Source organism: Girardinichthys multiradiatus, chromosome 3 (genome assembly GCF_021462225.1).
Source record: "Girardinichthys multiradiatus isolate DD_20200921_A chromosome 3, DD_fGirMul_XY1, whole genome shotgun sequence".
Classification (NCBI taxonomy): domain Eukaryota; kingdom Metazoa; phylum Chordata; class Actinopteri; order Cyprinodontiformes; family Goodeidae; genus Girardinichthys; species Girardinichthys multiradiatus.
In genome coordinates this window covers 2,780,440-2,795,939 of record NC_061796.1, presented here as the reverse complement: position 1 = coordinate 2,795,939, position 15,500 = coordinate 2,780,440, and the positions used below count along the sequence as shown (strand labels likewise).

General features: G+C 43.7%; 1 protein-coding gene across 1 annotated transcript; it reads right to left on the bottom strand.

Annotated features, from left to right (window-relative positions):
* Positions 1-883: 883 nt before the first annotated feature.
* On the bottom strand, positions 884-15,421 carry tbrg4 (transforming growth factor beta regulator 4). Its single transcript, XM_047357676.1, has 11 exons — positions 15,308-15,421; positions 9,938-10,420; positions 9,542-9,862; positions 9,163-9,337; positions 8,781-8,938; positions 8,575-8,685; positions 8,352-8,496; positions 6,366-6,608; positions 6,155-6,266; positions 5,938-6,052; positions 884-1,375 (listed from the first exon to the last, which is right to left on the bottom strand). Exons 2-11 carry the CDS (start codon positions 10,349-10,351, stop codon positions 1,274-1,276), a joined length of 1,896 nt encoding a protein of 631 aa, XP_047213632.1. The 5' UTR covers positions 10,352-10,420; positions 15,308-15,421; the 3' UTR covers positions 884-1,273.
* Positions 15,422-15,500: the final 79 nt, after the last annotated feature.

Here is a 15,500-nt window from a genome sequence, read left to right as displayed (position 1 = left end):
TTAAATAAAGGTCTTCAAAGCTGATTCAAATTTTGCACAGCCAATAACATAAACCAGGTGTAGTTCAGTGTAGATCAAATCGTCTTGATGCAGATCTGTTATCATCAGCATGTCTGCACTTGTTTTCCTCCATTTGATAGAAAGAAAAAAATATATATAGGATCGATGAAATATAAAGAGAAGGATGGGGCGGCAGCACTGAGCCAAAGGATCTGCAACTGTAGTTTCCATGGCAATCCAAAACTTCCCACGGGCAGAGTGCTTGTTCAGCAGAAGATTGACGCTTTTCTGGATAGGATCTAATAGCCTCCATGAAATACCCGTGCCCTGCAAGAATCTAGCTGAAGAAATGAAAACTCTTTCTCAGATTTAGAATCTTCTAACATTCACCGTAGAATGTTTCTTGTAGTACTTTTCAGGAATGTGTCGGTGGTAAATGTGAGGGCTTAAAGGTTAGAATTCAGTCTCTTCTATTTTGTAGAAGAAGAAAAAAATCTGTGGAATATTTGGCTCTGCCTAGGCCTTTCCTGATCCTTGGGTGGTTTTGTGGGCCAACCTACTTTCTCTGCCTCAGAGCATCTGATGTCTGAGTGCAGCTCCTGTCCATGAGGTTGTGTAAGCAGTTTCAGGGCAGCATTGTACATCTCTGAATCTCTTGCCCAGGCCGGTTCTCCATGGTAGTGCTCTCTCTCTCTCTCTCTCAATGGTGATATATTTTTCAAAATGTATAAATATTTCTTTTGAATCTGAATCAGTTTCATAATAATACTGAAACTGCAAGAAGATATGTTAAAGTAACTGTTTCAGTGCCATTCGTCTGCGTAACTCCTGGTTTAATTTAACCCAAAATTCTTTAGATGTTAAAAACACTGGGAAGCAAGAATTGTAATGAACTATTTATTCCATAATAAGGTGACACACATTGACAGAAATAAGTTATTCTGATAGTTATCTTAAGAAGAAGCATTCTTTGACTGAATATTTCAATAACTCCAGAGCTTCTGTTGCAACAAGCCATATGCAGATGTAAAGACATAGTCCTTTATCAGATCATATCTCTGTTGTGTTTATTTCTGTCTCTCTCATCCTAAACTCTTTACTCGCCATCACCATGGAAACAGGGAAAGCCCCACATGTTGCCAGGGGAACGAGAGCGAAAATATGTGATGCCACTCCGACCCGAGCGTGAACGTGGGTGGATGTGTGCATTCCCTGTGGGTCCCGCTGGACTGGGAAAGCTTCGATCGAGCTGATCTTTGAAAGCTTCTTCAGTTCACTTGGTCATGTCCTCAGCCACGGCCTTCCCCATTTTATCCTTCAGGTATGCCAATTTCTGCCACTCTGTCTTCAGCTCCAGCCACTCGTAGTATGGCACCTTGAAGAGGAGGATAAAAGGATGTTAAAAATTTGTTTAAGACCTAATGTGCTTCTATGTTGTCATTGTATGTGGTATGGTTTTATTTTAGGCACTTTGTTAAAAGTAAAAGAATGTGGGTTTTAAGTCTCAGACAAGCAACAGGGATTAAACAAATGTATATTTTTGATGTGATAGCCGGTATCAGGTAAAGCTGCCATGGATGCACTCAAGGTTTGCATGCTGAGAATATATTTAGCCAGTTGGAAGGTCTCTGACTGCCCTTCATGTACACAGTATGTATATTTTAATGACTGAGATATTAAACTCACACAAAAATGGTGGGGAAGTTACAAGGATGGAAAAATTGCAATATCTTTCCCTGGTATTGTGCAGCCCTTCTATTAAGGCAGGCCGCAGTTTTGCTTAGATAAGCTTTTCAAACCTCAAAATATTATTGAAACTTTTCTCATGGTTAAAAGATAAAGTTGCTGGACTGACTGAAGTTTCCTCCAGCTTTTCCCTTGCTACAAGACAAGTTCTGGATGCAAAAAGCACCAACAGTCATGGTGTGGAAACTAAGTCGTGAGCTGAGCTAAGTCTCGAAGAGCGCTAACTGTCACACATAATTCAGAAAGCGCGGTTTTAAAACCACAGCTGGCAAGTGGTACGCCTGATAAGGAGCTGATTGCAGACTAGCTGCCAGAGCAGACAGCTTGACCAAGTTACCAGCTCACTATCAGCTTATTATACTTATGTTACTCCATCAAGGTCAAGATGTCAAAAATGTATAATTTTCTGAAAACTACTACTAAATTATATTTATGCTTAGGTATATGTATTAAAATCTAAATAGAAGTGTATTACAAGATATTAGAACTGTTATAAAAATGTTATAATATTCTAGCAGCAGTTAGAATATTTGTTCTTTTTTGTTTGACATAAAAGCAATTAAATCATATTGTACATTTTTGAGTTATTTTTTTGTGTAAATACCACAAAACAGCCCCTCCTTGAACCGTCACCTTAACGTGGTGGAGGGGTTTGAGTGCTCAAATGATCCTAGAGGCTATGTTGTCTGGGGCCTAAATGCCCCTGGTAGGGTCTCCCATGGAAACAGGCTCTAGGTGATGGGTCAGACAAAGAATGGTTCCCCCTCATGAAGAATAAAATATTGAGGCACGTGACGTCGCCCGGTACGGCGGAGCCGGGGTCCCACCCTGGAGCCAGGCCTGGGGTCGGGACTCGTCGGAGAGTGCCTGGTGGCCGGGTTGCTCCTCGCGGGACCCGGCCGGGCCAAGCCCGAACAAGAGACGCGAGGACATCCCCCAGTGGGCCCACCACCTGCAGGGGGAACCGTGAGGGACCGGTGCAAAGAGGATTGGGTGGCGGACGAAGGTGGAGACCTCAGCGGCCCGATCCCCGGATGCTTAGGCTGGCTCTAGGGACGTGGAATGTCACCTCGCTGGGGGGGAAGGAGCATGAGCTTGTGCGGGAGGTCGAGAGATATCGACTAGAAATAGTCGGGCTTGCCTCCACGCGCAGCGTGGGCTCTGGAACCCATTTCCTCGAGAGGGGTTGGACTCTCTTCTACTCTGGAGTGGCCCACGGGGAGAGGCGGCGGGCTGGTGTGGGTTTACTTGTTGCCCCCCAGCTCAGCCGTCTTGTGTTGGGGTTTACCCCAGTGGATGAGAGGGTCGTATCCCTGCGCCTTCGGGTTGGAGAGAGGTCTCTGACTATCATTTCAGCCTACGGGCCGAGTGGTAGTGCAGAGTACCCGGCCTTCTTGGCGTCCCTGCCAGGGATGTATTCAACTCCCACCTCCGGGAGAGCTTCGACCAGATCCCAGGGGATGTTGGAGACATAGAGTCCGAATGGACCATGTTCTCCGCATCTATTGTCGATGCTGCTGCCCGCAGCTGCGGCTGTAAGGTCTGTGGTGCCTGTCGTGGCGGCAATCCCAGAACCCGGTGGTGGACACCGGCGGTAAGGGATGCTGTTAAGCTGAAGCAGGAGTCCTATCGGCTGTGGTTGGCTTGTGGGACTCCTGAGGCGGCTGACGGGTACAGTGAGGCCAAGCGTGCTGCGGCCCGGGCTGTGGCAGAGGCAAAAACGCGGGCCTGGGAGGAGTTCGGTGAGGCCATGGAGAAGGACTACCGGTTGGCCTCAAAGCGATTCTGGCAAACCGTCCGGCGCCTCAAGAGGGGGAAGCAGTGCTTTGCCAACACTGTTTATAGTGCGGGCGGGGGACTGCTGACCTCGACTGAGGACATTATCGGGCGGTGGAAGGAGTACTTCGAGGATCTCCTCAATCCTGCCATCACGCATTCCGTGGTGGAAACAGAGGCTGGGGACTCGGGGTTGGACTCTTTCATCACCCAGGCTGAAGTCACCAAGGTGGTTAAAAAGCTCTGCGGTGGCAAGGCTTCGGGGGTGGATGAGATCCGCCCTGAGTACCTCAAGTCTCTGGATGTTGTAGGGCTGTCATGGTTGACACGCCTCTTCAACATTGCCTGGCGGTCGGGGACAGTGCCTCTGGACTGGCAGACTGGGGTGGTGGTCCCCCTTCATAAGAAGGGGGACCGGAGGGTGTGTTCCAACTACAGGGGGATCACACTCCTCAGCCTCCCTGGTAAGGCCTACGCCAGGGTATTGGAGAGGAGAGTCCGACCGATAGTCGAACCTCGGCTTCAGGAGGAGCAGTGTGGTTTTCGTCCCGGCCGTGGAACACTGGACCAGCTCTATACCCTCTACAGGGTACTCGAGGGTTCATGGGAGTTTGCCCAACCGGTTCACATGTGTTTTGTGGACCTGGAGAAGGCATTTGACTGTGTCCCTTGTGATGCCCTGTGGGGGGTGCTCCAGGAGTATGGAATCTGGGGCCCTTTATTAGGGGCCATCCGGTCCCTGTACGAGCGGAGCAGGAGTTTGGTCCGCATTGCCGGCACTAAGTCGGACCTGTTCCCGGTGCATGTTGGACTCCGGCAGGGCTGCCCTTTGTCACCGGTCCTGTTCATAACTTTTATGGACAGGATTTCTAGACGCAGCCAAGGGCCGGAGGGGGTCTGGTTTGGGGACCAGTGGATTTCGTCTCTTCTTTTTGCGGATGACGTGGTCCTGCTGGCCCCCTCTAGCCAAGACCTACAGCATGCGCTGTGGCGGTTCACAGCCGAGTGTGAAGCGGCTGGGATGAGGATCAGCTCCTCCAAGTCCGAGGCCATGGTTCTCGACCGGAAAAGGGTGGCTTGTCCTCTTCAGGTTGGAGGGGAGTTCCCGCCTCAAGTGGAGGAGTTTAAGTATCTCGGGGTCTTGTTCACGAGTGAGGGAAGAATGGAGCGGGAGATCGACAGACGGATCGGTGCGGCTGCCACAGTAATGGGGGCGCTGTGCCGGTCCATTGTGGTGAAGAGAGAGCTGAGCCGAAAAGCAAAGCTCTCAATTTACCGGTCGGTCTACATTCCTACCTTCACCTATGGCCATGAACTTTGGGTCATGACCGAAAGAACGAGATCACGGATACAAGCGGCTGAAATGAGCTTCCTCCGTAGGGTGGCCGGGCACTCCCTTAGAGATAGGGTGAGGAGCTCGGCCATCCGGGAGGAGCTCGGAGTAGAGCCGCTGCTCCTCCACATCGAGAGGAGCCAGTTGAGGTGGCTCGGGCATCTATACCGGATGCCTCCTGGACGCCTTCCTCGGGAGGTGTTCCAGGCATGTCCCATCGGGAGGAGGCCCAGGGGACGGCCCAGGACATGCTGGAGGGACTATGTCTCTCGGCTGGCCTGGGAACGCCTTGGGCTCCCCCTGGAGGAAGTGTCTGGAGAGAGGGACGTCTGGGCGTCTCTGCTGAGTCTGCTGCCCCCGCGACCCGGTCCTGGATAAGCGGAAGACGACGAACGAACGAACCACAAAACAGTGGTATTTCTATTCAGGTAGGTAGTTTTTTAGAAGACCACAATATTAAATAAAAAAATTCATCAAAAAGCAACACAGGCTATTTACTCAAGATCCAAAACCCCTTTAATTTTTATTTTAGAGCTTCTATAATAAAACAAATGCAAATATAATTATATTAATTTCTGTCAATATCAAACAATCCTAAATTATGAATGTTTTGGTAATCTCCAAATACATTTGAAAACAGGCAACATATTGGAAATACATTAGCCAGTCGATCTCATATTTGCGTTGTACTAAACTGCTCTGTGGTTGACACTCTGATTTCTCATACACATAAGTTGAAGCATCTTGCTGAACTGCAAATCTTAGAGGAAAGTGAAGTTACAGGGAGGTAAGGAGATTGTCCTAGATGTAAAAGAGGCAGAGCTTGGATTGCCCTAGATGAGGCAAATCTGTGGTTGGAGCTCTATTTATACCACAGACTGCAGCAGGGCCCACCTGACATGGAGTTCCAGAAAAGCATTAAGTTCATTGTGTGCATGTTCTCCAACTTGTCAAATGCAGCTGCAGCAAAACTGTTTGCTTTGCCTCTTTATGATGAAATACTGCTTCCACAAACCAACCACAACAGCATAATTGATTCTTGGCACAATCAGAGTGGACATACTGCCACAGCCTCTCCATACCTCCACTAGGATGAAACCAGCCAACTGAAGATGTCTCTTCATCATGACAAAGCGTCCCAGAAGGTCCCTGCTCTTGGAGCCAAAGTTGGGAAATTCCCAACCCACAAAAGCTAATCTAAAAACAATAAAGGATGCAGAAAAGAGAAACTTCAGACACATAAAGCAAAAGGGAAAGTGATATCTTTTAATGATTCCTTTATTCTCTCCCATGACTCACCGCCGTGCCCCTGCAGGTAAATCCAGGTCTCCTCCTCCATTTGGTAGATGAGGGGCTTTTAGCATCGACATGTCAACAGGTTTGTTGTCATAATCCACAACAATCTCTCCATCTGATTAAGAAAAATAAGAGGTTTCCAAGAAAAGAAATTATGATTTATACATGAAATAATGCCTTCAATTGGACAACATGTTTATGCACCCCCCATTACCAATCGTCCATCCATACACAGTGTCAACACCGGTGCGAAGGGCCCCTGCATTCCCTCCCACCAAACTCTGTAATGCCTCTCTCAGACTGCTCTGCAGCTCTGATAAGGAGGAGCTGGTAGCTGGGACTGGCAGGACACTGAGAGACGGGACACTGTCCGAGGAACCGGGATGCTCCAGTAGAAGGGTGGCAGCAATGTGCAGCAGCTTCAGTTTATAGTTCTCCACCCGAGCTGGGCTGCTTTCTACAAACAGAAAAGACAACAGAAAGACAAGAGTTGATAAATTACCAAAAGTAATTCTTTAGCAACCAAAAGAATGATGTATCATAAATGTCACAGTGCTATGCTGCCATCTAGTGAGGCATGGAAGAAATTCGGCTCCCAAAACTGAGGGACATCATAGCAACTTAAATCAGATCTGAGACACAAACCGCTATGGAGCCAAAAAAAAAAAAAGATATGATGTAACAAGGTGATTTAATAAAACTCACAGTTTGTGCCAGTGAAAACCTTCTGGGTGGAAATATGAGCTTTAGGAATGAAAATGTCTAAAAAGTCTTTTTTGCAGCATATGTGACATTCTGGAGCAGAAATTAAGTATCGTTATATTGTTTCAAAATAACACCACACATTATGTTTTGCAACTAATGATATATGACTGCATAAGAAAAGAATTTCTGAGTTTTTTCTTTGTTTTGAAAAACACATCCACTTTAAAGAAAGCTAAATATCTCATCAAATATATGTCGGTTGAGTTTTAAATAATCAAATCTAGATAGATTGTCGTTACTCCGAATACTGACACCTGCTTCTCTCTTTTCAATAATGCCTTTATCTGACTTAGTGTCATGTAGGGGTTGGAGGTCCTGACATAAGGCAACGTGCACTCTGAACAGATTATTGTAAATTTAATCTGGAAATCTCTATTGATCCCTGAGGTCAACCTCACGGTTTTGTGTTTTAGTTCCAATTTAAAGTTCTGATGGACCTTTAATCTCTCTGGTCAAACGTTCTCCATTTACTTTTAGTTATCTATATTGCTAAAAGTGAATGACATAAGTTACCTGGGCAATTATTTAACAATTATTACCAGGATCAGTACAGCACTCAAAGAAAAAATAAGATGGATGGAAGTATCAAAAAATACATAAAAAAAAAAATCAGAGGCAACCAAAAAGTTCCTTAATAAAAGGAGGATAACATGGGAATAAATGGAAAAGTATGAGTGATAAATTAACAAATATTTGTAAAAAAAAAATAATATTAATTGTAAATCTGAGATGGTGGCTTGAATAAGAATTTTAAGTGGGCTAAATAAAGAAACATGGTAGATTTTTTATGGAGTGAAACTGAACATGAATTTTCTTAACTTTACATAAATTTTCTCTACTAAGATTTGTATCTCTTTACTTTCCATGTGGTAACTAATAGCACTTTTCCTTTAATATTTAATAATACTTGTGTTATACTTCTGTTTCTCAGTCATGCTGACATTATGACTGTGAATCACCACCATGGTTATTCCTTATAATATATATATTTTTGTAAGGAGGCACAACATGGCTGTTGCGCCTCCTTTTTGTCAAATGTTGAGGTACTTTAACAAAGTTATTTTGTTGCCATGAGAATAAAATGCTCATCAAATATTTACAATCCTCTCTCCTACCTAGAAGAAGCATGAGATCATTACTTGATTTTGTTGATGTCTTTTCTAATACACGATAACGGCACTGATGCAAACATTGTATTTGTGAAGTGTAAAAACACAAGAGAGTTTCGCTTTTAATCTTAGAAAGAATTTATCCCCTTTGGACAGTTAGTTTACCTAAATGTATTGTCAAACCTTCAGGTAATTAAGATCCTGCAGAGAGATTGAAATTTTCAGTGCATGTCGCAAATTCGGACGCCCACTTTTAACTCCACTATTAGAGCATTTTTAATCCCATTGAAGGTGCTAATGATCTACCACCCAGTTTAGCATCTTACCTGATAGGTTGGTAACATGACCTGTTTGAGTCAGACGGATGAGATAGTGGGGCTTGGCCTGCTGTAACACGCACAGAGACCACACTACATCTGTCTGCAGAAAAGGCTCCAGGCTCACGAGGGACTCGTTCAACACAGGATGCACCTTTCCAGAAAGACAGAACACAAAGTAGAACCATCTGTGTACAGCCAACAGAACAGCAACATTTCAACTCATTAGTACCTTGCTGTAAAACTCTTCTCCTTTGCTGGGCTGGAAGCCAAGTCTGGCAAAAGTCATAAGCAGATTGCAGAGCTGGAGCGTGCTATATTTTTCACTGTTCGCTGTGTAGTGCTGGGGGAAACAAAACGTATGACAGTGAGTGAGGAGAAAACAAAAGAGAGTTCATCTAGGGTCATAGATAAAACACTGGATAACAGACGACTGACCTCAGCAAAGGCTTCAAAGAGAGGAAAGTGGAGCCATTTGAGAAAGCCCAAAGACTTGGCACAGCGTGTGACATCAGTAGAGCTGAGCTCAGAAACTCTGGGAAACAACTCGCTAGCCATTCGCTGAAAAACCTGGGAATGGTTGAAATTTAACTTTCCTAGAAAGAATGTTGAGAAAAACATGACTGCGTTATTGCCTTACTACACTGCCATATTTGATTGCCTGTAAAAGACACATAATACTGGATATTACAACTTTACTGATCTTTTTACAGCCAATAGCAGCAGTTTCAGTATCTTAGGTCATACATATAACCTGAATTAAAGCAGATATTCCTAGACGAAATTTCAGTGGACAGCATTTTATTTTCAGAGTTATTACCGTATGCAAAGGTGAGGTCCAGTATTAATGGAGTGGTGAACTCAGAGGAAGGTTTCTGGAGGAGGTGGTAGGACATAGCCCTGAGTAATGGGACACTCCTGCGGCTCTGAGCTGCCAATGCTACACAGACTTTCCGGACATCTTCTGCTGAAAAGCTCTCCGAGAGCTCCAAAGCCTGCAAAAGATAAAAATAAAAGGTCCTCATGAAGGTTTTTTAAGTAGGGATCTTTAGCAACAATGTGCTGTACAACTGTGAAGCAAATACCATATTACCTCGATATAAAAAAAACATCACTTCTGTATTAGAAATGGTAATATTTAAGTATAATTTATTGGCATGCATTTGTTTGGTACTACATGCAGATAAAATAGTTAATACCTTGTCTTCAAGTCTGTCCATCAAGGTAGGTGCCATGTGTTCTCCTTTGGATATCAAAGTACTGACAGTTTTGGCATCAGCGATTTCAGCCCAGCGCAGCTCCAGCTGTTTCAAGGCAGAGTTTACTATCACTACGTCTTGTGATGCTTTCCTCGCCGTTCCCCAGTCTACCAGGAAGCCCAGCTGCTTGTAGGATAGCCGGCGGACCCTCCACAGGACCTCTGTCTGGACAGAAGTCAATGCTGGATGGGTAGAAGGAATCTTCATGACCCAGAGGGTCCGTAACACACTCACCAGATTACCATTCCACACCGACGACACCTGGGGAAAAAGCACATTCAGACATAAACACAAATACTTGTTATTTTCTGAAGTAAGTAATCGAGGAATCCTTACCTGTTTTGATAGAGTGTTCATCATATCAAGGAGCCTTGAATCTGTCAGCACTTCGAATTGGTCTTTCTTGAACTTCCCCTTTGTCTTCAGCATCAGCTGAGTCCACTTCATAAGAGCGGTAGCCGCCTGACTACCATTCCCTCCGTACTCTTCCCAAGCAGACAAGATGTCCTCTGGAGCCAAAGCCTTCTCCATCGTCTCATCCAGCTGGGTGCGAGCAGGAACACGGAGATGTGCCTCATCTTTGGTTACTGTCCTCTCACAGAGCAATCTCTCAGTGCCCCATAACCAACTTCTAACCCTTTGCACCTCTACAGGCCCACCCAAAGGTGGATGGAAGCGGACAGCAGTGGCAGCATGAAAGGAAGACTTGCAGATCAGGCGAGCACATCTGCCCAGCAGGCGGTTGGCCATTGGGTCAGAAAGGTGGGACTGGAGGAAAAAAGGTCTTCACAATCCAAACACCCACATCCCAATGTTGTTCTGTGTGAACCAGAGAGATCCGAGTTAAATCAAGGTAGTGGTGTTTTGTTTAGATGCCTTTCCACACCAGTTCTGACCTTTGGTGAACTCTTTGTGCTCCTGAACAGTGTTTTACGGCCATGGAATGAGTGGTAGTGCAATCAAATACATGTTGTACATTGTAAAATAACTCTAAAAGGATTTAATTAACATGTGTTCTCATTAAATGACACCAAGGTATAATTTAGCACTTCATCTATAACGTCATTGACCATCTTGCATTCATTTTACTGTTGTATTTGTTTTATTAAATTATAAAATGTGATCAGAACTCCAGTTTGTTCTATACTGTCACTTTTAAAAATGCTACAACATATTAAAAGCATATATCAGACATTTTTCAAACTGTATTGATTAAAAGAAAATCAAGCCTAAACACTCACTGGCGAATTCATTACATACACCTGTCTGTAAATAACACAGTTAAAAGTAAATAACAGATCAGCTGAACTTGATGTAGTTGTTCGTGCCAGACAGGCTGGTTTACGTGTTGCACAAAGTGCAGGTCTACTGGTATCTTAACTACCAACCACCTCTTGGATTTAAAGAGAACGGCCTGAAAAAGGAAAAATCCTCAATTATGTGGTTGAAAATGCCTCACTGATGTCTGAATTCAGAGAACAAAGGTCGGACTGGTATGAGATGATAGAAATACAATAGAAACTCAACAACCACTCCATGCAGTTAAGATATGTGGAACCTTGAAGCAAATGGGCTACACCAGTGGAAGCTCATACTGGGCACCATTTGTGTCAGCTAAGAACAGAAAAATGAGGCTAATGTTCACACCATGCTGACTAAAATTAGTCAAGAAAAGACTGGAAACTTGTTTCCTGGTCTGATGAGTCTCGATGTCAACTGCAGCATCAGAATTTGGCATAAACAACATGAAATTATGGCTCCATCCTGCCTTTAATCAACAGTTCAGGTTGCTGTTGGTGGTGTAATGTGTGGCACATTTTGAATATCTTGGAACCAATTCAGCATAGTTTAAACCTAAAAGTCCACCTGAGTATTATTGCTGACAATGTCCATGCCTTTTTGACAACAGTGTACCCATTTTTCTGATGGATGCATCCAGCAGGTTAATTTATCATATAAAATTCAAATCAATTCAGACTGTTTTTCTTGAACTTCTCAGTGAAATAACTGTGCTACAATGATCTTCAGTCAGCAAATACTTATCCAGTAAAGCACCTTTGAGATACAGTGTACCAGATGCATCCGATAGGCTGTGTGTTGTCATCGATATGAACCAAAATCTAAGGAATGTTGCTGCCATTTTGTTAAATCCAAGCCATGCGAGATTCAGACAGTTTGGAAAGCAAACGGAAGTCCAACCTGGTAGCGGCAAGATTTACCTAACAGACCGGTGAGTGCAGGTTTTAATTGTGACACTGTTCTACTGTTGCATCTTTGAATTACAAATGTTTTCATTAATGAAGAGAGATTCGCTGTCCAGTACCATGGACAGAAGTGCACCGGTATTCAGGTCCACAGTGGTTTTGGAAAACTGCCATGTTTCATTAAGTACAACATATCTCTCAACACACTGCCAAACACACATATTATTTTACTATTTCAATCAACTTTGAAGTCACATTTATAAAATTAATAAGAGCGTCGAGCATAAGAAGTAAAATAGCAGATCATATTCAGTCAATCTTAATGGTCCAGCACACTGGCACAGGACAAATCATGAGAGACAGAGAAAAAAACACTTTGCCAAAAAATCAGAGGGAGGATGAAACAAAAGGTTACGATGTAAACAATGTTATGGACAATAAAGTACTTTCACACTTTTATAATGTGTAAATAAAATAGAAATCACAACTGGGGTGCCTTCAACTGTTAAATGCTATTAAAGATAGCTCCACAGTTTTTTGTTTATTATTCATTAAAAGGTCAGTCAGTTATTCCAAAGTGGGTCGCGAGGGAGCTGGTGCCTATCTCCAGCAGTCTATGGGCGAAAGGTGGGGTCACCGTGGACAGCTCACCAGTCCATCACAGGGCAACACACATACAACCACGCACACACTCATTCATACACCTAAGGGCAATTTAGAGCTACCAATTAACCTAACAGGCATGTCTTTAGGATGAAGCCGGAGTACTTGGTGAGAACCCGAGCATGCACGGGGAGAACATGCAAACTTCATGCAGAAAGACCCCTGGGACCCAGGGGGTTGAACCCAGGACCTTCTTGCTGCAAGGCAACAGTGCTCCCAACTGCACCACCATGCAGCCCTCATCAAAAGGTCATTTATATTTTAAATTTCTAGTTTGACAGTGACAATAAAAGACACTAAAAGTATAAAATGTATAATTTCAAAACTATGTTGCAGCTTTCGACCCAGATAAAGCAGAGGATTACTGTATTTCCTCCAACATACTGCAGGATGATTCTTATGAAAGCCCCAATGAGATGCTAAGAGGTAAATACAGGTCCTTCTCAAAATATTAGCATATTGTGATAAAGTTCATTATTTTCCATAATGTCATGATGAAAAATTAACATTCATATATTTTAGATTCATTGCACACTAACTGAAATATTTCAGGTCTTTTATTGTCTTAATATGGATGATTTTGGCATACAGCTCATGAAAACCCAAAATTCCTATCTCACAAAATTAGCATATTTCATCCGACCAATAAAAGAAAAGTGTTTTTAATACAAAAAACGTCAACCTTCAAATAATCATGTACAGTTATGCACTCAATACTTGGTCGGGAATCCTTTTGCAGAAATGACTGCTTCAATGCGGCGTGGCATGGAGGCAATCAGCCTGTGGCACTGCTGAGGTCTTATGGAGGCCCAGGATGCTTCGATAGCGGCCTTTAGCTCATCCAGAGTGTTGGATCTTGAGTCTCTCAACGTTCTCTTCACAATATCCCACAGATTCTCTATGGGGTTCAGGTCAGGAGAGTTGGCAGGCCAATTGAGCACAGTGATACCATGGTCAGTAAACCATTTACCAGTGGTTTTGGCATTGTGAGCAGGTGCCAGGTCGTGCTGAAAAATGAAATCTTCATCTCCATAAAGCTTTTCAGCAGATGGAAGCATGAAGTGCTCCAAAATCTCCTGATAGCTAGCTGCATTGACCCTGCCCTTGATAAAACACAGTGGACCAACATCAGCAGCTGACACGACACCCCAGACCATCACTGACTGTGGGTACTTGACACTGGACTTCTGGCATTTTGGCATTTCCTTCTCCCCAGTCTTCCTCCAGACTCTGGCACCTTGATTTCCGAATGACATGCAGAATTTGCTTTCATCCGAAAAAAGTACTTTGGACCACTGAGCAACAGTCCAGTGCTGCTTCTCTGTAGCCCAGGTCAGGCGCTTCTGCCACTGTTTCTGGTTCAAAAGTGGCTTGACCTGGGGAATGCGGCACCTGTAGCCCATTTCCTGCACACGCCTGTGCACGGTGGTTCTGGATGTTTCTACTCCAGACTCAGTCCACTGCTTCCGCAGGTCCCCCAAGGTCTGGAATCGGCCCTTCTCCACAATCTTCCTCAGGGTCCGGTCACCTCTTCTCGTTGTGCAGCGTTTTCTGCCACACTTTTTCCTTCCCACAGACTTCCCACTGAGGTGCCTTGATACAGCACTCTGGGAACAGCCTATTCGTTCAGAAATGTCTTTCTGTGTCTTACCCTCTTGCTTGAGGGTGTCAATAGTGGCCTTCTGGACAGCAGTCAGGTCGGCAGTCTTACCCATGATTGGGGTTTTGAGTGATGAACCAGGCTGGGAGTTTTAAAGGCCTCAGGAATCTTCTGCAGGTGTTTAGAGTTAACTCGTTGATTCAGATGATTAGGTTCATAGCTCGTTTAGAGACCCTTTTAATGATATGCTAATTTTGTGAGATAGGAATTTTGGGTTTTCATGAGCTGTATGCCAAAATCATCCGTATTAAGACAATAAAAGACCTGAAATATTTCAGTTAGTGTGCAATGAATCTAAAATATATGAATGTTAAATTTTCATCATGACATTATGGAAAATAATTAACTTTATCACAATATGCTAATATTTTGAGAAGGACCTGTAGATGTACACCGACACATTGAAATGTTGCCATTAAGTCATTCATTTTCAGTTGAATTACGTTTATCAACTGATGTATGGGAGGCAGAAAAAGTTGCTGTTTCTTTTACGGGTTAGTATTAAATAATAAACGCCCTGTCCGGCAGTGACCCCCATCGGTTTATAGCCATTTAAAAGCTTTCTGAACAGGTATTGAAACTAAGCGATCTCATATAGTATCAAAGCGGTTTTTATGGATAGAAAATATACACATTGAAAATGCGTGGACGGAAAAAGAAGCGTGTCCCACTGATGAAATACAGATACGGAAATCTGATACAGCATTTAAATTGATCACAACATGAAGATTATTTTTTATGACAATTCGGACAAGCTACCACGAACTGATTTTTTGCGGTTTTAAACTTGCACAACCGCAATGCTAATCTGACAATGAATCCAATTGTTTCGGACGCCCTAACTAGCTCCACTAAAGTCTTGGACACATGACGATCTTGTTAAGGAAATGCGGGTTATTTAACCTGCAGATTCTTACCGGAAACAAGCAGGGTGTATAAACTACATTGGTTTTCGTGTTCCTGTAACTGTTTCAGAAAATTATTCCTCTACATTTGTAAAACTGTGAGAATAAACATTTCCCTGTCATGTAACATCGGATCCTGACCTTGTGTAGAAATGAAGGGACGCACTCAAACGACGCCAACCCTTTTCTCTTCATCCAGTAGATTAAAATGATAAAGTCTGAACACAGACCGCATCTAAAGAAACATCTTATCTTATATCCATTGATGACTTACCTAAAATAGCCGATATTTTTTGGAAGAAACCCGTTCGCATGAGGAAACGTTGGGCAGTAAGTCGTCGCAGGGAATTGACGTCGAAGAGACGCTGTCATGTGACCAGCGGACGAGGCTACGATTGGCCAAGATTTTATACATATGGTAGAAGATATGATGCAAAATATTAAATAGAACGCTGCATTGTTAGGAA